The sequence below is a fragment of the Nelusetta ayraudi genome, unplaced genomic scaffold, assembly GCF_046127955.1.
Source record: "Nelusetta ayraudi isolate G7.1 ecotype Tasmania unplaced genomic scaffold, CSIRO-AGI_Nayr_v1 ptg000071l, whole genome shotgun sequence".
Taxonomy (NCBI): domain Eukaryota; kingdom Metazoa; phylum Chordata; class Actinopteri; order Tetraodontiformes; family Monacanthidae; genus Nelusetta; species Nelusetta ayraudi.
This window is the reverse complement of record NW_027466121.1, coordinates 3,379,347-3,404,527: the sequence shown is the minus strand read 5'-3', so window position 1 is coordinate 3,404,527 and position 25,181 is coordinate 3,379,347. Positions and strand designations below refer to the sequence as shown.

General features: G+C 43.2%; 1 protein-coding gene across 1 annotated transcript in view; it reads left to right on the top strand.

Annotated features, from left to right (window-relative positions):
- The first annotated feature begins 3,261 nt into the window (after positions 1-3,261).
- The window catches only part of syt9b (synaptotagmin IXb), a 28,119-nt gene continuing 6,199 nt past the window's right edge, over positions 3,262-25,181 (top strand). Inside the window, exons 1-4 of the mRNA XM_076042848.1 lie at positions 3,262-3,705; positions 14,822-14,997; positions 15,413-15,630; positions 16,066-16,606. Of these exons, the coding sequence (XP_075898963.1) occupies positions 3,558-3,705; positions 14,822-14,997; positions 15,413-15,630; positions 16,066-16,606 (1,083 nt within the window). The 5' untranslated portion in view covers positions 3,262-3,557. The remainder of the gene's footprint in view (positions 3,706-14,821; positions 14,998-15,412; positions 15,631-16,065; positions 16,607-25,181) is intronic.

Here is a 25,181-nt window from a genome sequence, read left to right as displayed (position 1 = left end):
CAAGACGTTAAAGCCTGCTATCACTGAGGCTCAAAGGTTGAACACACAAAGCAAGCTAGCATTACACAAAAAGAGTATTTATATACAAAAGGTACGTTGGTATAGGAGTGTTTCGTGAATGTGATGGTCTGATGTTGCTGCTCAGGCTCTGAGTGATGCCCTCTATCATATCAAATGAGACACAGTTTTCACCTCATCAACAGAACACATGCCGGACGGAGATGATTACCATAACCCCACATGATACATATTCATCGTGTCTATCCGCAGAGGAGCAGCAGCGCTCACCTCTGAACCTGTGTCTGACCTGCGAGGTGTCTCACATAAATTTCTCGTCACAATCTATCTAGCTGGCAGTGTCAGCTGTGTTCCAGCAGGAGCCGCTCTGATTCGGCAACCGTGATTGACCTCGATATTCTTGGTATTGCATCAGTTGCGTAAGGTGAGCCGTAGGAAATAAATAATTTACTTGACTCAAACCACAGTTGTCTGATGCTGAGGATGCTGAACGTTCCAGTTGTAACCACACACACACACACACACACACACACACACACACACACACACACACACACACACACACACACACACACACACACACACACTCTCCCTTCTCTTCATTGTCATATAATCAAACTTAAAGAATTTTCAAACAGGAAATCGTTATACAGCTGCGTTCAAACATATGGTGAGTACATTTATCCAGTCTGACAATATTTGCCTCTTCGTGATGCGTGTGCTGGAGGCCTGCAACACACACAAATTTTCAGCCTTGCCGCTGGTCTATTGATCCAACCCACAGCCTGAACTGAAGGTCTGACACCTTTAAGGTCTCTCTCATGTCTGAGTCATGTCACCAGTGGAAGTGCAAAAAAAACAACAAAAAAAAGGCAAACTCTGTCCTCAAGTCAGGTTTTGAAAGAAAATCCACACTGAAAATAGTGTTGCCCTTTCAGCAATGGTATTTAGATGTGTCACTGAAGGTCTGAGAACAGATGGTCACCTTCAGTGTTTCTCCCTCAGCGTTAAACAATGACGTAGGCATGCACCAAATTTTAATTGCATGGTATTTACATCTGTTTTAAATGTCCTTTTTTTTTTTTATTATCATGGACTGCATCTGTAAGTGCACAGCAAAGATATTTAAAAGATTATATTTTTGGATGAGAATCGGCTCTGCGCCATATCGATAGCAGTTTTCACAAAATCTTGTCAATAACGGCAATATGTTTCAATGGTTGAAAAAACACAAGCAAACATTCACAACATGGCTGTAACTGAACTCTCCCCCTCTAGAACTATCTGACATCATTTTGTCCATTTGGCTGCACAGAAAAAAAAACAAACAAACTTGGAACTCCATCGTCCTACCACGACACAAAATAAGACGGATAGATGGCCGCCTGCAGGCTTTTATTAGCTCCTTCGCCGGGGCTTTAATGTGACATTTATCCGCCGCTCTCGGCCGTCGTTGCTTCCATCAGCGAAAGGTCAGGCTCGATGTGTGTCGGCCCTCTCAGGTGTTTGGGCTCTTCACTTTGTTTAAACGCCGGCCACCCAGGAGCACACTGGGGGCCGCTGATGTGGTCGCACAGCAGTTTAGCTTTTGAGTTGGCAAGGCCTGAGGTGACAAGAGCAAGCTTTGAAGCAACCTGGTTATTTGACACAGTAAAGATTTATAGACAGACGCAGTGTCCAATCTCAAAGCGGTTATTTGTGTTTGAGGCCGGATAAAAGAGATTGCGGACTAAAAGCAGTGTTGTGTGTTTTTTTTTTTTTTTTTTATTGGTCCGCTAAGCACAGAGAGTCTTAGAAACAGAGAGAGTCTCATTGCAGTGTCGGAAGACAGTGCCACCGTTTCTGGGTGTCGTCACTCTAGAACTACAAATCACCATGTGATCATTTGTAATATAAAAAAAAAAAAATAATTTACTTTTACCGCATGAGGAACCATTTCTGGTTTATTGTTATTACTAGAGTTGTACTATTGTGTTTACTGCTTTTTTCCATTACATGCTGTGTCTTGCTGAGGTTGTCTTTGCACTGCACAACATTTATTTCAATACGTGTCATGTATCCCTCGACGAAACCTTCACAAGGAAACAGGTGTTCCCAAACAATGACATGGATTTAGCTTTTTTTTTTTCTTTTTTTTTTTAAATGTAGCCGAAGACAGAAGGATGTGCTATCTTGCAGAACCTTGAAAATGCACCACCAAGCTGGTGTGCTTTTAACCCTGGTTGATCTAAATCAACATGGCACTGCGCAACACGTTAATTTTCATTTTAACAGGTAGAACCAAATAATTCATTATCATCATTTTGGCCAGCGATGGTCCTGACTTCCAAGAGGCCCTAAGCAAAATTCTGCCGAGCGGCTCGGACCCCTAATCTATGTCAACCATGTTTTGCCATCGCCACAGTAGATCACTACTACGGCTACTACTGTTGTGGAGCACTCTGGCAACCCTGTGTTGTTAAAACCATGCCATGAAAACAAAAAGGATTGGGTTGGATGACTACTACTCCTACTACTAAATACTATTTATATCCCAGTGCTTGGCTAAATATTTTGATCTTATTTATGAAGATGTGACTGAACATGTCCATCTGAGCCAAGCGAAGACTGAGAAGAGTTCTAAATCAAGGATCATTTGGAGCACTTGACTTGGAGATCTAGTGCTCCCTCCCCACCCAAAAATTAAAGAACCGTGCAAAATTAAAATGGTCTGCCGCTGGAAGAGCAACTTGTTGATTCAGTCTGTTTTGGATTTGCCTGGAGAGCGCGCGATCCCGTGAGAATTTCATGAGACTTTGCGGGGAGCGGCGCAATGACATCTCTGCGGGCAGCGGACTTCCTCGGTTTGAGGCTGCTCCGCGGCTCCCAGGGTGATGGAGGAGGAGGAGGTGGCGGTGTTGGTGGGGGGAGGAGGAGGAGGAGGGAGCGCTGATGGAGGCAGAGCTTCCTCTGTGTCTCTCTTCCATCCCTGAGCGCCGAGGAATAATTGAGCGCGGCGCTGAAAGCCGAGCATTCATTCAAAGACCTTGACTCGCTGCTGCCCGAAGCCCGAAGGCTTCAGTGGTGATTCAGCGGCACCGCGAAGCTGAAGCCAGGAGTCAAGGGGCGAATAAAGAGGAGACGGAAGAAAAGAAGAAGGGGGGAGAACAAGAAAAGGGAAGGAGGAGGTGGAAGAGGAGAACTGCGCGCTGCGTTGGAGTCGCTCTTTGACGGCCGAGCGCCATAAAAAAAAAAAAAAAAAGCAGGATTTCTTATCCGATGAAAACTTTCCCCGCGTTGAAAAGCCGCCAGCTTCCCACTTCCAACACTTCGGTAAAGTGCTGCCGGCTCGGACTTCGCGGCGTCGCCGGGTTTCAACCTGATCCGACGGATGCGTGCAGCGCGCCGGAGCCTCCTCGGGGTGTAGCCGCGGCGCTTCTCGTGCGTCTTTGCGCAGAAGTATCCTCGCTCGTGCGAGCCCGCGCTCCAGTGACCGGTTTGCCGGCGGCGGAGGAGGATCAGTCGGAGTGGCCGACCAGTCAGAAGGATGCTGGTGGGCAATGCCTGCAGAAACAGAGGATGAGATTTGTCGAAAGGCGCTGGAACTGCTGTCCGACCTGTGCTCCAAGGGGGAGGTGCAGGACGACAACTGCCTGGATTTCATCTACTACTTCAGGGACTTGGGCAGACCGCGTTACACGGACTCAGGTCAGGCTTCCGTGCACCTCTCTCTTCTTCTCTCTTCTCTTTTTTTGACTTTGCTTGGGTGTTGACAGAAGGCTTGTGAGGTTTCGCCCAGGCTGCAGACATGTTGGCAGGCTGTGAAATCCACCATTTGATTTTCACAGGGAGGTGAAAGGTGAGAAGCTTCCGGCAAACTTCAAACTCGGCACGTCTTCCTTTTTTCCGGCAGCGTCCATGTTGAAGAGGAACACACGCATAACCGATCACACTTTTAACACTTCATCCTCTCTTGATTTAAACACAAGGATGTTTTTATTTGTCGGCATCTGCCAAAAAAACCAAACAGATTTATTTCAACAGCCAATCAAAAAGAATAAATCTATATTAAAAAGAAGATTTCCTAAACACAAACCACCTTGCGTGAAAGTACGTGCTTCCACCGTGGCAAATGTTAAGAGTGTGAGCTGTGAACTTGTTGCTCGCATTCTTTGCCACCAGCAGGTTCCACAAACGCACCCCTCGTGCGTTTGTCTGCCAGCCCGTCTCGGCGTCCATTAGCCCCACAGCACACTGGATGGTGGGAGTGCTGCTTGGGTTTCGCTGGTCTCTGGTGGCCAGAGCAGGGAGGGAGAGCGAAGCCCCACCCGATCAGCTCCGGGCACTTTGCAGACGCGGCCCAGGGAAGAACAAAGAGGAGCGATGATTTAATGCAGCTACTGTATGTTCAGACACCCAGCGCTGGAGTGGCTGGTGGAAAATGTATCCCATCAACACCAGTGTGCTTAGGCGAAACCAGTGTGAGGAAAGATGATTTAAGGCAACTTGAAACCCCCTAAAAAAAAAAAAGAGCTCCAGCTTTGACTTGGAATATAACCTAGTTGATAACATGTAGATTGGTTTTTTTTATAGAAAAAAAAAATCTTGAAATTTCATATTCAACATGGCAGCGTCTCAGAATTTGTGTGAAGATCAGTCACAGGGGAAACTTTAATCTTCTGTGATGAATATTCAGCGTGTGCCATGTGTAGGATGAGTTTGTGCTAAAGCTGATGAATGCATACCAGAGCTTAAAGGCTACTGCGCTTCTATATGTGGGGTTCATTATAAAGGGAGCGTTTGTTGTTTGTGAACGCCTCCCTGTCTGTGTGTGTCTGTGTGTGTGTTTCTGCGCGCGTGTTTACATGTTTGCGGCGTTGTCTTTGTGGTTGGGCCAGTGCACGTTACAATCCATCATTAAACATGTATGATGAAAAGGAAGTTCAAGCAACCATCGTGGTTTCCCCCGAGGAGCTGTGACCCACTTCCTCTTGTGTTAGATTGCGAGGAACACACACACACACACACACACACACACACACACACACACACACACACACACACACACACACACACACACACACGTTCTGGTCTGCAACAAATCACCATGAGGACCATCCTCCGTCCTGTGCAGTGGTGTGCGGCTGCAGCTCTTGGCCACTGGAGGAATGTGCCAACTTCGCCCGCCCGCGGACGCACAACAACATTGCATGCATGTTTGCATCACACCGGGATAACGCAGGGCCACGGCGTCCACTCCCAAATGGAATCCAGTAGCAAAAATCATTTTCTTGCTTAAAACTCTACAGTCGAGGACTCTTCTCTCCCTCTTCTGGGAGGAGGGGCATCCGTTGCCGTGTTTGCACAGTTTGCGGCAAGAAGGCCTTTTCATCTGCCTTGTGATGTAATCTGAAAAAAAAAAAAAAAAAGAAAAACTCTACCGATGAGCCAGCGTGACCAGTGCAAGGTTCCTACTGTCCTTGGCCATGAAAATCCTCCAATTTTCGGTAAAATACAGACAAATTTATACAAGCGGTTTTAAAAAAGTCCATGCATTTGGTGCTTTGTTCCAGCATTGCAGTGCAATTATTACATTGTTTTGAAAAAAGAAATTGAATGAAGATAAAAAGCAGAATGTGCTTGTTTCAATTGAAATATGACTCCAGATCTAAGCACGCTTTTGAGTGGACAAACCTTTGGTTGAGGTTGGGCGCACCCGCTAAACGCTATGACTATGACTGATACATGAAAAATACAGAATGCACACGATGTTACATTGAAGAGACAGCATTTGCATGAGCTAAAAAGTAAATGCAAACTAAGGAAAAAGGAAATTATTACAAGTCTTGCCACATTTTGCACATTCATTCAAAGAATGGAAAGGAACAAACATTGGACTGAACTTTGCACGATTACAAGTTTACTCTGCACGACTGCTGACTGAAATGCAAGTCTCAGCTCATTTTTTTTTTAATAGAAAAAAACAAAAAACTACATACATATATTGTTTTCTCACTCAACCTAGTGTATGCCATCTATTTTTCTGGTCATATTATCTTACCGAGCCATTGCTTCATGAACATATTTTTAGTAGCAGTGCCACCGACTTCTGTTTCTGCTAGTGGGCGCTCGCATGACTCGCTGTTTTTGATACGCACAAACACTCGTCTCAGAATAATTCGCGCACAGTCCTCAACAATCTCTGTGGGTGCCAAGGAATCTGTATCTATGTTTAGTCGCACTATATTTTACCAACTCAATAACAGTTCAATCCAACTATGACTTCATCATGACTGTTATTTGCTCTCCAAAAAAAAAACAACTATCGATTACAAAATTTGGCAGGCACTGCCTGTTGCTCAGTGGACTTCCAGAGCAACTTGCATCCAAGGTGGATTGATGTTGCATTGCAATGCACTCACTTTTGTTTTTTTCATTTCCATTTGCAGCTTTCACATTATGCAACATGAGCCTCCGAGACAAACATATACAGACGGCATACTTGCCGCTGCATGTCAATCGAACATGTGCGCCACACACATGGACCGGTGCCACTTTAGTTCAGTGCTAGTCATCAATGACAATTAGCTGCTAAACATCCCTGAAGTGAACATTGATTATGCCATTCAAAAGCTTTTTCCATTTCCCCAGGTGCTTTTCATCAGTGCTCCTCACTGCTTTCACGCAACATACTCGCACCATTAGGGCCATGCAAGTAGGCCCTAGTACTACTGGATTACTGATGGAGTGCCCAAATTTGTGTTTTTATACACACATCAAGGAGGGGGAAATATACATCATAATAAACAAAAGAACAACAAACAAAACAAACAAAAAAAAACACATGTTGCATTTGTGAATTTCTCACCTAATTAGAAGAACTGGTCTTTATTTGTTGTTGTGATTAATAAAATGTAATATGCACCTTTATTTTCAAATACAAATCACTTATTTATCAAAATATTTCAATTAATTGGACTCCAAACTGCCGCACTCCTTTCTTTTGAAAGTAGTAAATGATGTTCCATTTAGTGTGTGAGCCAGTGTACCAGCAGGGGATATGAGGACTTCTCATCTCCTGAATGGAACCCAGCCTTGATTTGAGTGCAACTATTTCAAGCTTGAATGACCCTTGAAATTATTTGTTGCACTGAAAAAAAGAAAAAGAAAAAAGCCATCGACATAAAAACAAGAGCCGCCACTTTGATGGCACTTATCTACGGCTGCAGCACCTCTCTGGGTGTGAGATTTCACGCAACACTGGAATGGGTTACATAGTCATGGGAGCGATGATCCATTGGAATGTTTACACAAGGAAAGCGCTTTAATTTCTTCCTCTCCAAGATGAAGCATTGAGTAGATGAACAGAAGGTGAACAGTTTAACTTCATTACCTTTGATTGTATTTTCTGGGTATTGTTGCTAGGCAACACCAACACAGGATATTTGGTTTGGATATCTTTGAGCCCCTAGTGGATTATTATATTTATTGAAAGAGCTCAATAAAGTTAATGGCTCACGTCTTTATCCTTCTTTTAATTTAAAATCCTCCTATCCAGTGAAAATGCTTGCTTCCCTCTCCCGCAGCCACACGTGCATCCTCGAAGCTTTGGCCTTTTTTCAGCTTCCTGAACAAGATGCTGTTGTTTCCCCGTAGACACACACTCATGAACTTTCACCTCAGCTATTGTCTCTTATTGACCCACCGCTGACTCTGCTGTTGTAGCTTATTGAACTGTACTCAGCGCCGGGTTCCCCAGAGGAAGGACTATCGTACGTCGCAGAGTTTAATGAGATGTCTGTAGCCCAAGGCTCGCTCACCAGCAGCAGCAGGCTTTTGACTGCAGAAGACAATAAACTGGCAATAATCGCTGGCTTCAGTGCCTAATCTCCGTCTAAACGATATTAGTAATCTGGCTCCATTATCTTCTCACTTTGAAACGGTTTGGCAAGACCATTACGACACCCACATTGTGCAAATTAATTCAAAATTGCCTATCAAATGTATTGTTTTGATTGGAAATTAAAATTTTGTTTTCCACACAATCCAGTGCATTTTCTTGAGTTCCCTTCTCTTTCTCACGAAATGTCAAAATCAGCTCGACAACGACAAGTGAACTTTGCCATTTCTTAAAGTTCCTTTGAAGTTTGTGGTGTTCAACCTCAATTCAGTGACACTTCTTGGAATTACTCTGTTGTAATGACAAGACAATTAAGATACAGTATAGAATTGAATACAGCGAGCAGAATGGGGAAATGTTTGGTAAAATCTGTTCCATGCAAAGACATAAAAGGGCTGCGGAGACACATTTACCTGGGTGGACCGCGACTTTATGTAACGGTGGAGAAATCAATATTTTCCCGACAAATTTTGCCATACATTTATAATTCATGAATGCGAATACAAAGCCAAGGCAAAGGTCAGAAAAAATAATGAGTCCCGATGAATCAGCCATTCAGCTGATGTTTACAGAGCTACAGCAGTTTAATTGCGGGTTATTATCTGTGTAGGTGTGTTGGGGTTGTAAACAGGAATGGGCTGGCATTCACTGAGAGTGTGTTGTGTGCCTCTGATCTGAGTCTGCCCCACTTTGGGACTAAACAGAGGCAGTGATGGGCCCATAATGAACCATCTTCAGAGGCGCTGGGGCCTCCATACCCACTCAGAACCTCCTGAGCTTGCAAACATGTAGACGCTACCATGCTGAAATTACCAAAATAAAGCTGTCAACAAAATAGGTCAGTGCATCATAACCTAAACCCCCAGGAAGCAGTGAACATGGATTACATAACTAGCATTATAGAGTAAATTGTAGTGCTCATTTGATACCTTCTGGTGTTTTATGCAATCTCATTTTTTGAGGGACCTGCACACAAAGATTAAAGTGTGTGGATCACCTTCGTCCTTCAGACGTGCACAAACACCACCTGAAAAGGTCAGAAAAGATTAATCGTGACTCCCCCGTGCAAAGTGACGGAAGCTAGATGCGACTCTGCGAGCTGTGGGAGCGTGCGTGCGTGCATGTCACAATAAGACTTGCGGTAAATTAAACATGCAGAGCTGACAAGGCGGGTTATGCTTCCAAGTTGTTGGGTGGTACCCTTTGTCTTTTGAGGGTTTGGCTTCCAAAATGTAGAGTCACGCGGCTTCGCAGGCAAGCCAAGAAGAAGAAGGAGCACGGCTAGGCTGCCAGAGCGGAATTTTAGGAGGACTGATGCAGCCGCCACTGTTACCAAACCCCAGTAGCTCCCTGTCTCTGTCAAGTTTGAACCCTGACCCATGCCGCTGTCTCTCAAGTATGAACTGCCAGCAAATCTCATTTCTCAACAACCCAGCTATCTAGCAAGGCCACCGATATTTTTTTTACTTTAGACATCACAGACGGTACATTGTTCATTGCCAAGTCAAGTTTGAACCTATGTGACCAGTTCTAAAATAATTAATATCTGCTTCATGAGAAATATCATCAAAGCTGTCCAGATGTGCTATTAGACACAGTATCCCAAGTGCAATTGTGCAGCACAACTTGACATAGTCTGTGGTTTATGTTTCCCAAAGTATGTCTGTCTTCAGTATAAATGCTCCTATTTTGTCATTTATACCTTGATTATAAATTGTGTGTGACAGTTTTGTTTGAGAAGCAGCCCTATTTAAAAAGGTAAAAGTGCTAAGCTGGATCAAGCAAGCAAGCAATCGTCTTATCCAAAGAGCTTTAAAACTATAATGTGTGGTAATCTCTTTTCTTTATCTATATGTAAAACAAAATAAGAACTGTGTTTAACGCCTGCAAATTTATCCACCGTGGGGCAATAAAGGCTTATCTTATTCCATCTTAAGTCCTGTTGGTTGCCAGCTTAACCAAAGGTGCTTTGAAGATGAACCCTCCACTCATTTTAATTGGTTCGATAAATGCAAAGTGCATTTTTTTCTCCAAGGATTCTCAACAAATATTTTGATGCTTTCAAATTTGTCTTTGCCGACTGTAACTACTTTATTTATTTATGTATTTTTACTCTTAGAAATGTACATAAAATGCACTCTACAAATCTTCCTTTTTACCAACCTACTAAAAACAAAGTCTCGTGATGTAATCAGGTCTTTTTCCTGGTGTCTTGATGGAAAATAAATTTGCAACATCCAGACCAATTCCCACAGCTGGCACTTCCCCCATTTGAAAACAGGTTTCATTGAGTTGCATCCTCTGTTTTAAGATCTTTTAACAGTAATTCATGGAGCGTTGCATTTTAAGAATCACCTGGACCGCAACAACAGGAGTCTTCACATTGAAGAGTTTGTCGACGTTTAATTTATAAACGGGTCAAGATACAAAAAGAGAATAATAAAGCAAACATTTGAAAACTTAACAAACCAGCAATAAAGTGCTGCAGCGAGGTCATTCCAGTCCCAAGGTTAAAGGGAATATGACTGTTTGAAAAGATGAGTTTTAAGGCAATAGATGAAGGAGGTGATAGAACTGAAATGATTCATGTCTGAGCGACTGAAGGCTCTCGACCCCTCGGTGGAAAAAGCGAGCAGGCAGGGAATGAGCTGGAGGGCCGAGAAGCTGAGAGTACAGCAGGGTGCGTTAAAGATGAGGGAGCTCGGGAAGGTAAAGAGGGTCTGAGGTTGTCAAGCATTTTTATCGTCACTACACACAGAATTGTGAGATCGGAATGGAGTGGTTAGTCCTGAGCAGTGCGACTGAATGTGCCTGGAAGAGACCCGCTGGAACACGAGGAGAAGGTGCAAACCCCACACAGAGAAACACGGCCAGTATTCAAACCCAGGATCTTTTTCCCGCACCGGTGTAATATCGTACGACTGCAGGAGTGGATATTGGAAATAGTTTGAGTGGCAGAGTTTTAAACCAGTTGCAGTTGGATGGACTTGTCAGGCGAACCATAAAGAAGAAACCATATTATCAGCACTGTTGGGTGAGAGAAATGGTCTAAAAACGTCAGTTCAGCAAATTACATTATTTAAATGGGACTGGAATTATTATTTTTTTTCCATTATATCTCCATTTTTCCCTCTGATTAATGGGACCACGCCACTGACGGTCACCATATGGCTCCCAGCTCTTCCATATGGTAAAATCCCATGTCTGACTAACAGCTGATCATGAGCTACATCATGACCCCGACCTTGCCAACACACACACACACACACACATTCTGATCTGCAACAAATCATCATGAGGACCGTGTTCCGTCCTGTGCAGTGGTGTGTGGCTGCAGCTCTCGGCCACTGGAGGAATGTGTTAACTTCGCTCGCCGCAGACGTACAACAACATTTCATGTTTGTTTGCATCACACCGGGATAACGCAGGGCCACGGCGTCCACTCCCAAATGGAATCCAGTAGCAAAAATCATTTTCTTGCTTAAAACTCTACTCTCTCAAACTCACTTGCCGTTCGCTTATGTGCTTGTTCAAATTGTTAGAAATGGACGGGATGGGACGCAGGAGAATTACCGTACAATTCTGGTCAAGACAGAAAAGGCTCGTGTAGGACGCTGGTTAGACCGCTACGTACAAATCGATTGACTAGTGCTCTGACCCCTATCCCACCGTCTTTCAAAGACCATGGTTCGCCTTCTTAAACTTGATTTTTGGCCAGTTGGAATGAGGTCGAGATGACACCCAGAATTTTGATTGAGACAGAAAGTGTCTTGTAATCAACACCAGCTTTGCTCCAAGTTTCCTCTTTATGATTTTATCACTTTTTCCCCCGCTCAACAGTCCTTCCTTCATGCATATTTACATGAACTCAAGCAACCCCACCATACATAATCACACTAATCAAGACCTCTTCAATCTCTCTTTTTTTTTTTTCAATAATTATAATTATGGCACTTCCTTTAGTGAGCAGGGACCTCATTGATTATTAGTGCTCGAGAATGCAATTAAGTGCCGTGGTGTTCAGGTTTCAGGCCCTGACGCTGTGATTGCTCCCCACGAGGGCAGCTTCACAGCAGAGACACTCTGTGGCTTCAGAATAAGGCTCTGACAAAGGTAATCGAATAAAGCCACAGGCTTGTCTGGGCTGATTTGCTCATTGAAAAACTCAGGAGGTGTTCATGTCTGTGGACGTGTTAGTATGGACCGGCCTGAAAGTAAATCTCTTGGTCTCCAACAAATAAAGGGATCGCAGTGAAATTAATTTTGAGTTGTTCTTTACGAAGAACAGCTTCTCCAAGAAGCTGAATTTTGGGGGGTGGTAAGAACACATCTATTTTTTTATGAAACCAATTCTTCAACTATTTGGCACATCAAACCAGACAGAGCGAGCCGGAATGAGCTGTGCGCTGCTTTGTGTGCGTGCCAGCTGGGAACACAAACCCAGCGCTATGTCAGGACACACACGGTACATCATACAATTCACTTCATCCCAGCTGGTGTCCGCTACAGAGCTGCACAAAACTGGGCTGTTTGTGTTGTGTTCGCATCATTTCACAGAATTCAAATGCCAGTTAATCATTAAAAATGCTGCTTTGGAGCCATATGGGTCTCCTTCCTCCCGTGCTGATACCTCATTGACAAGGGATTGGTGAGCTATTTGCATATTTAGCGCATGTGCCATTTTAAACAGACTTTCACTCAATGAAATGCTTGAACAACTTGCTGCACTGGACGAAGTGAATGAGCACGGAGAGTGACCGGTCTGTGCACGGTATGTCGGCAATCACACCGCATTGGTCTACTTCTTTCTCGGAGTGAACACCTGATAATTAAAATGCACTGTCTGGAGTGTTGCAGTAGTGTGAGTGTGCATAGGCGTTGGTGTGTGTGAGGACAAAGCTTGTGAAGCAACGTGAGAGTCATACAGGAACGAGCTGAAAAAAGCAAGAAAGAGACATCGTCGGCATATTTCACAGTTCAAAGGGAGGAAGTAACATTATTTTGGTAAGAATTTAGGTGGTTAAAAAGAGTTGAGAATAATAAATAGGTGGAGGAGTAAATCTATAAGTATCGAACAGGAATGCCAAACAGTACTGCCGAGTCAATAGTACATCAAAAAGTTTGTTTGAAAACAAATGCTGCAAAGGGAAACGAAACAAACCCCCTAACCTAGTGCTGTTAACAGCTGCACCAGTTTTGTCAAGTAATCGGGAAAAAAAAAAAAATCTTCAAATGAATTCACACAGACATCTAATACAACACAGGAGGATGTCACAACACAACCACAACGTTGCAAAAAGAGCTTGTGTTCTCTCGTCTGCACTCTTAGCTATCATCTCTTCATTGTCTACTGGCCGCAGGTTGTCAAACTACGCAGAGGTCTAAAACGAGGTGGTGTTTGGACACAAGTCGTTCCAAACTGGAAAGCAAAACACACAGTGGGAAGGCCTTCTGCCATGATAGCGTAGAGCACAGGTGGAAATGTGCTTCTAAAAACAGTCAAATGTATGAAAAGGGGGCCACTATGAGATGGCTATGACTGCTCAACCGTCAATCATACAGTTTTCTGTGTAACAAGTGCATCAGAGTTGCATATGTGTACAGACACAACTTATTTTCACTTACGCATACCACACTTTTATTACTGGTAATAACCAGCCCTTAAAAAGTTTGTTTTTTGCCAAGGAACGAGGACATTTCCACCAGTATCGACTGATTGGTGGCAGATTGGCGGCTGTGCGGTGGGTAGTGCTGCCACATCCGACGGTTTTATTTCGGGGTCGACAGCAGACACTGCTGGGATGCTCATCAAAGGAAGATTGGGTCACAGATGTCGCCTCTGGTGTGAAAACCACAAAGCACCACGGTACAAAAATATAGAGCCATGCGGAAACGAGTCCGTGCAAGGGTTCAGTCGGCCGCTTGTTACGCACAAGCCTCTCAGCGCGGACCGAAACTTTGGCCAACTTTCTTTTGCAGCGTCTTTCAACATTCATGCTCCACAGAGCAGAGAGAAAAAGGAGACAGTTTCTGCTCAGCGTGTGTCTACTGGTGCTCCAGACTTAAGAGCCTTCATCACTGTTATTTGTTCCAAGCGGCAATTTCCATCGCAGCACAAAAGTTGTGCAGGAGACACTTGCTTTGTGTGTCTGAGTATCCGGCTGTGTGTGGAGGAGGACTTTGAAACCAGAAGTGCTTTCAGTTGCTTTTCCAAAGCGCGGAAATATAGAAAATACAGCAATTTCACCCCAGGCTGAAGGGCATTTATTAGTGGTCTTGAAATACCAGCTGATTCCTGGCATTAATCACCAACCCAGTCTAAAGGTTAAATGGTCCTGAGCGCTGGATAGAATGACGCTACTTTTGACTTTTGAATTTGTTCGCTGTTCAATGATCATACGCTTGATCAAGTGTACTGTATTTTTCTTGTGTACAGAATTGACCTACAGACGGATGTGTTTGAAAAAAATGAAATATTAAAAAAATATATATTTATTGAATTTGGTGGCCCTGCCACGAACTTGTCCAGGGTGTCACCCTGCCTTGGCCCTATGACAGCTGGGAGAGGCTCCCTCAGACCCCATGACCCTGAGCTCCTGAAGCCTGAAGAAGTGGATATTAAAAATGGACAGATGGATGGATGGATATCGCATTTGCTGGGCGCCAAATGGTTATTTTTGAGTTTACTGATTCTGCATGTCTGTTAATTCTTTAACTGTTCATTGACTGTTTTTCTTGCTTTCTCCTCAATGTAAAGACAATTTGTCGGTGATGGCGCTGTAACGTCTTTCTTTCGCACTCTGCCTTCTGAAGAAACACAGTCTGTCCTCTCAGGGTGGCCAGGTCTTGTCAGCGCCAGTGTTTTTCTCTCACAGAAGCCGTGTTCACTGTTCACTGAGCGTCTCTCTATCTTCCTTCCCGCAGATGTATCAGTGAGCCTGTTGTCCCTGCTGGTGACCACCTGTGGTCTGGCTCTTTTCAGCGTCTCCCTCTTTGTGTCATGGAAGTTGTGCTGGGTGCCACTGAGTGGCCGTTTCCTCCCAGATGTCCTCAAGGGGGCGCACTTCCTGGGAGGAGACCAACAGCCCGTCCTAATCGAGGTAAGGAGACAAAGGGACTTTTCTCCTGGTTTGTCTGAGCGAGTTTGCAAGTTCTCCTTGTGTCTGCATGGATTTTCTCCAGGTGCTCCGGTTTCTTCCCGCAGTCCAAAGAGTTTGTGCGAGTTTTTGTCTTTCTGTGTGGCCCTGCATCAAAATAGTGACTTTCCAGGACTTTCTGGAAAAGACGACCAATCTGAAGAATGCTTATTGTGTGTTTGAGTTTTACGTGTGCCTGCAAAAGTACTCAGAAGAAAGCATTTCAACTGGGAAAAATGACCACATTGAGTTTAGTTCCAGTGTAATTTTAACACGAGAGAGATGGAGCTGTTGCCAGTACGCATTCAGGAAACTTCTTCTGTCTTTCCCCCCACATTCCCACAGAAGACCATGACAGTGGCTGTTGTTCTGTGCGCAGGTGGACGGGGAGGACAGGGAGTACAGCGAGGATGGCTGTGTGAAGGAGGCTATAGGGACCCCTATGGACATGACTGTCCCAGAGTCCGGCCTGAAGATAAGCCACACGTCACCTGACATCCCGCTGGAGACCCAGACCAAGGTGGAGAAAAACCAGGTCCACACTTTGGCCAGGGACAGGGTCCAGAGACAGATCACTGAGCCGACCTCTTCTGTACGGTCAGTACACACATCCAAATACACAGTTTAGTTAAACCAAAAATAGGACTAGGAACTTGGAAAGTGTGGCCAGTTGATTGATGTGTTCCAATTCTATTACAGTGTATGGGTTGGTCAGAGTGATTTACAGAAAATTGATTTTCTTCTTTTTCAGCAATGGTAGCATGTTAAGATATTTTAGTCAAGCTGGCTTGTTTGATTGGACTGAATGATTTTTTTTCGCTAGCATGTAAAAACAATAACATTTTAGTATTAGTCCAGCACACAGAAATCCACAGTTAAAAAGATATTTAGACTACTCGCTGCAGAGAGTCTTTGTAAGCGAGCAAGTCACAGGGGGACTACTGAAAAAAAGGACTCAGGGTGGTAAAAGTGATTGATTTCAGGAGACAAATAGAATTCTAAAAATGATGAAAGTGAATTTCAATATTGCAGGCACAACTCCATCCGTCGTCAGATGAACTTGTCCAATCCGGACTTCAACCCAGCTCAGTTCCAGCGCCAGGAGTCTTTGTCTGGTTTGGGACGAATAAAACCGGAACTCTACAAGCAGCGCTCAGTGGATGCAGACGAAACCCGGCGCACTGACAGCTGCGGACGTCTCAACTTCGTCTTGAAATATGACTTTGACCTCGAGCAGCTGATCGTGAAGATCCACAAGGCCCAGGACCTTCCTGCAAAGGACTTCTCAGGGACCTCTGATCCTTACGTCAAGATCTACTTGCTTCCCGACCGCAAAACCAAGCACCAGACCAAGGTGCACCGCAAGACTCTCAACCCAGTGTTCGACGAGGTGTTCCTCTTCCCTGTCGAGTACACCGAGCTGACGAGCCGTAAGCTGCACTTCAGCATTTACGACTTTGATAGATTCTCCCGTCATGATCTGATTGGCCAAGTGGTGGTGGACAACTTCCTGGATCTGACCGACTTCCCCCGGGAGACAAAACTGTGTCGGGATATACAGTATGTAACTTCGGTAAGCCACCAGTTCTCATCCATTATTATTCATCTCTTTTGGAGTTTCCAGTTGTCTCTCAGGGACGATCCGCAAGGTTTTTAATTTCTTAGTATTTAGTCTGTTGATCTTTGATTTACCCAAACTATCAGAGGAGGCCAAAAAAAAATCCAGTAAAAACATACAAAGCTGCTAAATTAATGGATATATCTTATTTCCCTTTTAAGTGGAACCCATCTGTGGTTTCAAGAGACAGAGACATCAAAATATACTTAGAAGCAGTTAATGTTTAATGAAAGCAGCAGGAAACACTTGGGGATAGTGACCCAGATCTATGCTGACATGAGACTGGGGTTGGTTTGACAGAGATACAGCGACACCGTCTATCTTACATTATTCACTTGGATAAATCCAGGGGCACTGGCGCACTCAGTAACTCTGTGGGAAGTTAGATCCTCCTGCCAGGGAACTCCTCGCGGTTTCCCCATCTTGTTATGTGAGAAATGGATGAGATGATGGCTTTGATTCTCAAACCTGATTGATGAGCAGTAGAAAGTACCCCATGCTCATGAGACTGATGACACATAAGATGAACTTGCCCTCGCACAGCTCACGCATCATGTCCACAGTCTGGTGGCAAATTAAGTGATCATCGGTGAGAAAACTGCTGTGTATCATATCGTCTTTTAAATGTATCTATCAGAGAGCCACTAAAAGTTCTGAAAAGACACACAGACACTAGCGGTGGGCAGATCAAGCCACACAACATAATAGATATTACAGATAATATAATATTGATCCCTTGATCTTGGTACCTCATTGATACTAACAGAAATAGAATGGAATTATTGAAATCATTAAAAATACTTGTTTTCAACTTTACTTTTATGGGTAAAAAGTCTCTGTATTGGTATCAGGGCCACCTTAGCCACCTACGGACAACAATTCTTTTTTGCTCAACCTCGTTGATGAGATGAGATGGTACTCAATCTGAAACAAGGGCAAGCATTTCATGCTCCCCGTATTCTGCATCTGTTAATGAGTAAGAGGAAGAAATGAGGCCAGCACTCTAAAATGTTAATGTAATCAATGCTACCCCATTATTGTATTGTCAGGGAGGAGGAATGCACATCTTTTATTGTCCTTCAAGAACTGTCTTGATGCAGGCTGATTCAGTACCTGCAACACTAGACTTGATCACAGCCAATAGAACTTTCTAAGCTTTTCTCTCTATCTTTATCAATTACATTTAAAAACAAATTAACTTATGCTCTTGTTTTAACATAGTTATTAATTGAAATATTGATATTGGACAGTTTATTAACTTTGTTGATTGAAATTTTACTTTTAAACCAATACATGCTGCAATTGAGTACCAGTTTAATCGTTTATATCTTCCATTTGCTATTGAAAGGTCAAGGGAGACTTTATTGCTGTGAAATGTACACTAAAGCAGTGGTGGTAGCATTAGTAATCATACATGTAAGCGTCAGTGGTGGAGGATGGGCAGGTTGGAATGATGTCTGATATAACTGAGAGGCAAGGCAAGGGTCTTGATTTACTGTCTACATTCTGAACTCTGGGTAGTGACCAAAAGTACAAGGTCACACCTACATGTGGGCAAAACAGGAATTAGTTGGGGCTTTGAGTGAGAAGCTGAGACGTCTGGAAGGAGTTCAGAGTCGAGTTGCTGCTCCTTGATGTAGAATTGAGCAAGTTGACGTGGCTCCAGCTAGAGGCCTTTCAGTCTGATCCATCTGGGTGACCACCATGATGAAATGATGAAAACACCACTATGAAGATGTGTGTAATAATAATATGCTAAACCTGGATTCAGGGCATGTCTGAAATGGAATTTCAATTTCAGTCCTACATTAGCCAAGTTAGCATTCAGTCACAATGCTACCTCTATCTCCCAAGTACTACTTGTTCAAACACACACACACACACACACACACACACACACACGCACACACGCGCACACACGCACACACGCACACACACACGCGCACACACACACACGCACACACACACTAATTTGATTCTTCACAATTATTGTTTTAACACCTCCCCCCAGTTAAAGAAGGTCAGTATAAATGGGTTAGACTCTCCCATGGGGCATTCGACTTGTGAGCTCACCTGTCTTCTGTATTCAAGCCGGAGGAGTCTAAACAAACTCCCTTATTAATCAATCAAATAACTGCTAACGGCAAGGTAGGCTACTAGATTCTGATATATATATATATATATATATATATATATATATATATATATATATACATATGTGTATATATATATATATATATATATATATATATATATATATATATATATATATATATATACATATATATATATATGAAAAAGCAAATGCTGCTTAAAATTAAAAACATAAATAAACAATGCATTCCTTTTGTTCCTCCATCGACTCTTAAAGTCACGAGATGGGGGATTGGTCCAGATGGGATACCTCACCTGCCGTACCAACTTAACTTTAGTATGAAAATAACAGCTTGTATTTTTTAATTACATTTACGTTGTGCATTTGTGTGCTTAGGCTCGAGTTTTAATGCCAACCACTCTGAGCGGCTTTTGAATAACTTGATCTGAAGTTGTCTCTCCTCTCAGCATCCCCAGCAGAACTAGGTTGCCTCTCTTGGGATGATGTTGGGAGGGACCTTGTGCGTGTCCGGTCCTCAGTCTCTGTGCATTAATCATGGCTCCTGGCACCTCGTATGCCTCCAGCCATCCCCGGCCATATGCATGGGACTAAACATATGCATATCTAGGCATGCAAAAAGAAAAAAAGTAGGTTTTCCCTGCGTTGTTTACATTATGAAGTAATTAGACACTCTCCTTGCAATCTGGTGACAGGACACACTGTTGCCCATGTGGTTTAACTTGCTCAACCCGAAGCATTATTTCTGCCTTGCACTGCACTGCACTTGTTATTTTCATCTGCTGTGTAGCTCATTGCTTCAAAAGAAAAGCCAGTGTGCACTCATTATCGCAACCACTAAGTTTCTTTTTAATCCCAAAACAAAATTATTTGTATTTATTCACAATAGATATGAGCAACAGTAGTAGATGCACTAAAAAGAAAGATATATTCATATTCCAGGGGAACATGGAATTGATTCAGGCGTGGAATTAAAGAAAATCCATGCAAAGCTTTGTATGATTGACTGCAATCTGCTTTGAAGGTGCCTCTGAGGAAACGAAGATTTAAACTATGATAAATAAGAGACTATAGCCGACTGTGTCGGATCTGTAAGTTTGAATTACTTAATGTAGAAAAATCAAATAGGATAACTTAAAAAAAAAAGAAAAAGAAGCTCATCCCTGGCATCAAGCTGTGAGCAGTACGGGTCAGAACAGGACAAACAGCGGGAATCATTAAGTACTGAAAATAGCTGATTGTGATAAAAATGGGAAACGAAAGATATTAATTCTAACGTTACAATACCACAGAGTTCTCAAAGCCTTGTTAATCTGACATGATGACAAGCAAAATTCAGGTGCAAAGCAAGCAGCTCATACCCTGTTACTGGTACATGTGAATATCTGACGGGTGCTCTCATTATCTCAATGCATATTGATACATAAATGTGCCATAAAACTGGATACTTTGAAAAATAGTGTTTGAGAATTTTTGCCACAGGAGGGAACATTTTCTAAGCAAGCCAAAAAAAACCTTAACAACCTTTAACACTTATGTATAATCCACAAAATTGTCAGTAAACCTCAGGGTGCAAACAAGGCCAAATTCTTACTCTTTGTAGCATGAATTTTTGATACTTTTAAGTTTTATATTTGACTGATTTGTCAAGAACCAAGGAAAGTGATGTAAAAGCCTCTGACACCAGCACAACGTCAGGAAAATAAAGAGAGTGGGAACTTGGGTGAAGACTGCTGCTCATTCATGTAGCCAAGAAAAGTCCAGGTTACTTTGGTCCAACTAAGTGAGCCATGGATGATGGGTTCAATGGGTCCTGTTTGAGTCAGTATCTGGCACATCTAGATACAGCTATACAATATACAATATTGTACATATATTTGTCTAGAGTTTACTAAGATAACTTGCTTGGAGACCAAAAGTCCTGAGCTGTTGCAAAACTCTCTAACCTTTGACTGTCGACCCGAGTTAGGAAAGTCTAACACTTCTTGCAGGAAACAATAAACCTGAGAGAGAACCACAGAAGAGGGAATCTTCTATCTAGGATGGTTGGACATGCGATAAGTGTTGTGCACGTAATCACAACACTGGAGTGCATATAGTCCATAAAGTCTCTAAATACATAAAACAATGTTAGTCCATGAGTTTGGAAGCATGAGTGCTATGAGTTCAAGACTGGGATTGAGAGCCAGAGTCTCAATTATCCAACCACAGGAGTGGAGAACCAGATGTCAGCGGAGGGGCTTCATCTTTGCATTTTGATTCGATGGAGAGAGCGGGTGGAGGTGGGTTGAGCAGTCGTACAGATGAGACGCACTCGTTCTGGTTAACGCCAGATGACAGAGAGAGAGAGAGAGCGAGAGAGAGAGAGAGAGAGAGAGAGAGAGAGAGAAGGCTCTTTTAAATTTGGCAGCTCGTAGCTGATTGGATGACATGAAAGTGTGGCAGGTTGTGATAAGATGGAGAGACGAGAGGCATGAAGGGAAAGAAATTGATGGTGGTTATGCACTTCCCCCAGTGTGCAAGTGCAGGGTGCACTGTCAAGGGTGTTTGACAACAGTGCGTGTGTTCACATCATGGAGAGGAAAAAAAAAATCAGGGCAACAGGGATGAGATATAACATGGCACCAGGGTGTGTGTGTGTGTGTGTGTGTGTGTGTGTTTCCAAAGGGTCTTCTGCATTCATGGTTCTGCTTGAAAAATTAGACAGCGCACCTAGAAAACCGCCAGTTGGCATTTTTTGAACTTGGTGTACTATTGGGTTTGCCAGTAACACAACCAGACAAGGCAGCTCACCAGACCTTGTCCACAGTTGTTAAGTAGTTACCAAACATCCAGTTGTCCATCAGACTCAGACTGCACGCCCAATGATCACCGACCACTTAAATGCATCATTTCCTGAGACATTCACATTAGAACACTGCATAGCCTGTATGCTAATGGACAGATCCTGTGTTTCTTGGTCTCTCTTGGTGCAGCGTTGCCTATTTAATGAGCTCTGAGTGCCGGGAGACGTCCCTGCCTGTCAACTGAGTAGATTATGTCTTTTGGATGGATCATGTTGTTGTGTGCACCTTCCTGCCTTCTTGCTTATTAGCAGCTCTTGGTTCTGTTGATAAAATAACCTCAGCCCTAGGCCCCTGCAGGGCCAATCAGTGTGGTTGTCCTCTAATCAGGTTTTTGATACATGGGGGTCAGCATGCAGATACCGTGTTTATGTCAGTGGTTCATTTAAAAAGGTCCCCATTACTCAGCGATGAAAAATAGCGCTGCATAACTACTACCTGTCTTGAATGTGTCCTTATTGACGCGAGTCAGCGCAAAAAAGGACAGCTGATTTGTAGAGGTCTGGAAAGTCTTTAAGAACATTTTGAAGACAGGGTTTGTCTGATGTCTCAGATGATACGTACTGCACATCACTCCTTGCCCAGTATTTCCAACTGGCTCGTTGTTCTTTCATGAGAGTTATAAAGGACCCTAACCTGATTCTGCCAGTACACATTCATCCATACAGCTAAAGTTCAGACTTGACAATGATTTATTTACTTCCACTGTGTCCACTGAGGCGGAAATATTGTACTGTTGATTGGCTATTGTGTAACAGGGTTAGCAAGTTGTTGTCCTTGTTTTGTATTTCTGAGTCAAGACATTTCACTTCTTCTTTTAATTGTTGACAGGGTAAATGAAATAGAATAAAAATGCAGACCAGCCATGCCTGCCACATCCAATTTGCTTTTCTTGCCGCTTTCTCTTCAGTGAGTGAGTTTTCTCTCGGCTGTGACCTCCAGGAAAGTCTGACAATTCTAAACCGTTTTTTTTTTTTTAGAAAAGGCAATAATGTTTATGTTGTGTATTGAAAAAGCACATGTATCGGTTTCAGCCATGGACATTATAATTACTATAAAGACCAACTCAGCTTAGCTTTCTTAATATCATTCAGGCATTGGAAGAACGCTGCATAAAAACAACGATTCTGCAAAACTACATTGTTATATTTCTCGACACTGTATTTCTTTTTGAACAATGCACAAGGTGTAGTCTTGTTCCTTCTTTGTGACAATGATTTCTGTCTTTGACAGTCTTCAGTCATCAGACAATCAATCAACTTTTATTTGTACCGCGCTAAATCACATCCAAAGGTGTCTCAAAGCGCTTTGTACAATCAGAGGACAAACCAACTGGGCCCCCAGAGGAAGCTAGGTCCAGCAGTGGCCAAGAAAAACTCCCCTGTGGGAGGAAACCTAGAGCTGAAAAAGATGGAAGTGTTGATAAAACACTGAGAGAGGGAGGAGAGAGATCGAGTGTGACTGGGCCTTGTATAATTTAAGGCACAGCAGGAGAAGAGGCAGCCGGATGAGCGTGGATGGGGCAGAAGGTGCTGGTATTATAACTGAGGAAGCGAGACTGTCCACACACGCTTCTTCTGCTTCATCAGACCCCTCAGAGCCCCAGCCTAATTTCATTGGCTGAGCACTAGTGAACCATAATCCTGACCGCAAGCTTGATTTGAGTGCTCGTAAGAGAAGTGAGCATCACTCGATACAGAACCCTAAGTGTGCGGATTGAGAGTGGACGTGATGGGAAAAGGATATCATGTTATCTGCGTAGGGGCAAAGCGTTCGCCGCTCCATCGTTTGTGCGAGTGCCTGCCTCTTGCCCGAGTGTGTCAGCGTTGTCCTCGTGAGTGTGCGTTTAAAAAGCCCTGTGAATGACTATCGGAGCATTTCGGGTTCAGAACCGCAACTCTGAGCATTCGTTCTCCTTCGTGCTCACAGACTCGCGCATTCCTGACCCTGGTGATGAATTAACTCATTTTGTTCAATTGGATTTCCAGTGATATTAAGCGCGAGACCCCAGAGCAGTAGGTTCCATTAAGCATGTATGTGTTTGTGTGCTCGCGTATTGTCTGAATTAATCTCCATCAGGATCACAAGAGGAGCATATTGATGTCAAAGCGGCCGGAATGATTTTTCAGCGTAACATCTGACCTTTAACTAGGCTTTCTTGCTAATTGGTCTCTTCTGAAAAAGACTAAGTGTAAAATCACTAGCATGCCGTGTATTAATCACTGACTAGACAGAATGCATTAGGGTGCATCAAGTCGTTGCGTTTAGAAGAGTGTCAGTGAACAGTGGATACGTTTCGTCATTTAATTAAAAATGTCTGCCTTAGAAGAAATGAAATGATTTTGGGGTTTTTGTTTTCACAAATGAAAGAGTTTGATATTTGGGAACATTAACTAAGAATCACTGTTTTCCTTGTTCAAGACCGAAAAAAAATAATAACAACATGCTCATTAATACCTAACGCTCACCCCTCCCTCACACCATCGCACGTTATTTTCAGACTTGTTAATTGGCAGAGAAACCGGTGTGTGCATGACTGAATACGTCACAAAGAATGCAGGGAGACGTTCTCACAGGAAAAAAGGAGCGGTGAAACTTTTATGCAGATTCCCTGTGTTTCCACCAATCCCAATGTGTGGTTCCGTATTGTTTTATAATGCTCTGGCCATGACGTGCCAGCAACGTGGCAATGGGCCGATTAGGGATGAGTCAAGCCTTGAGATGTAATTTAAAAAGGTGTCTGTGTTCCACTACAGGTGTCGCAGATCTATCATTTCTAGGCTGAAGAGACTGGGCAATGTTCATATTAAAATGTGCCTTGTGGTGGCACCACCTTCCCATTTTTAAGGATTCTACTAAACTACAGCATGAGAAAATTAGTAATTTGAAAAACTGTCATTTAAAACCTTTGTAGATGATACAGTGGTGTACTTTGTTTAGCACGTTTGCCTCAAAGCTGGAAGGTTGTATGTTAGATTTCGGGGCATGAGGCCTTATTGTGTAGATTTCACTGCGTCCCTGTGGGCCCTCTCCAAGCACTCTGGCCAAAAAATGTACATTCAAAGATGAGTGAGTACGGAAAGAGGCACAAAATTCATTTACTTGCTCAGATATTTTTGTTGGTCTAAATTCCTTGTACAACATTTATTAAATAAGTCTCAATGTCCAATTGAATCTAATTATGAGTAAAAATAAGGATAAAATTGTGGGTGTGGCAACTGCCCAACCTAGGTAATAAGCCAAGTTTAGTTGGCTTACTATCTAGGTTGGGGATATATTATTGCTCACCCCTGGTATCAACCCACCAAACCAATAGGTGATTTCACGATGACTCCATTCATAATATACACAGTCAATGGACTAATTCGAATTAGCTATAAACAAAATTGCTCAAAGGTGTGAGAATGATTGGTGGTTGTTTGTCTCTGTTGATTTGCCAGGATGGAATCCACTGTTGCCCCAAAACAGATGATGGATAACGGGAAGTTGGATGTAGTTTGGTTTTACGTGTCAATATTGGTGGCGAAACTTCACATAATAATGATAATACCTGCTTGTCGGGGGAGAGGGTCAT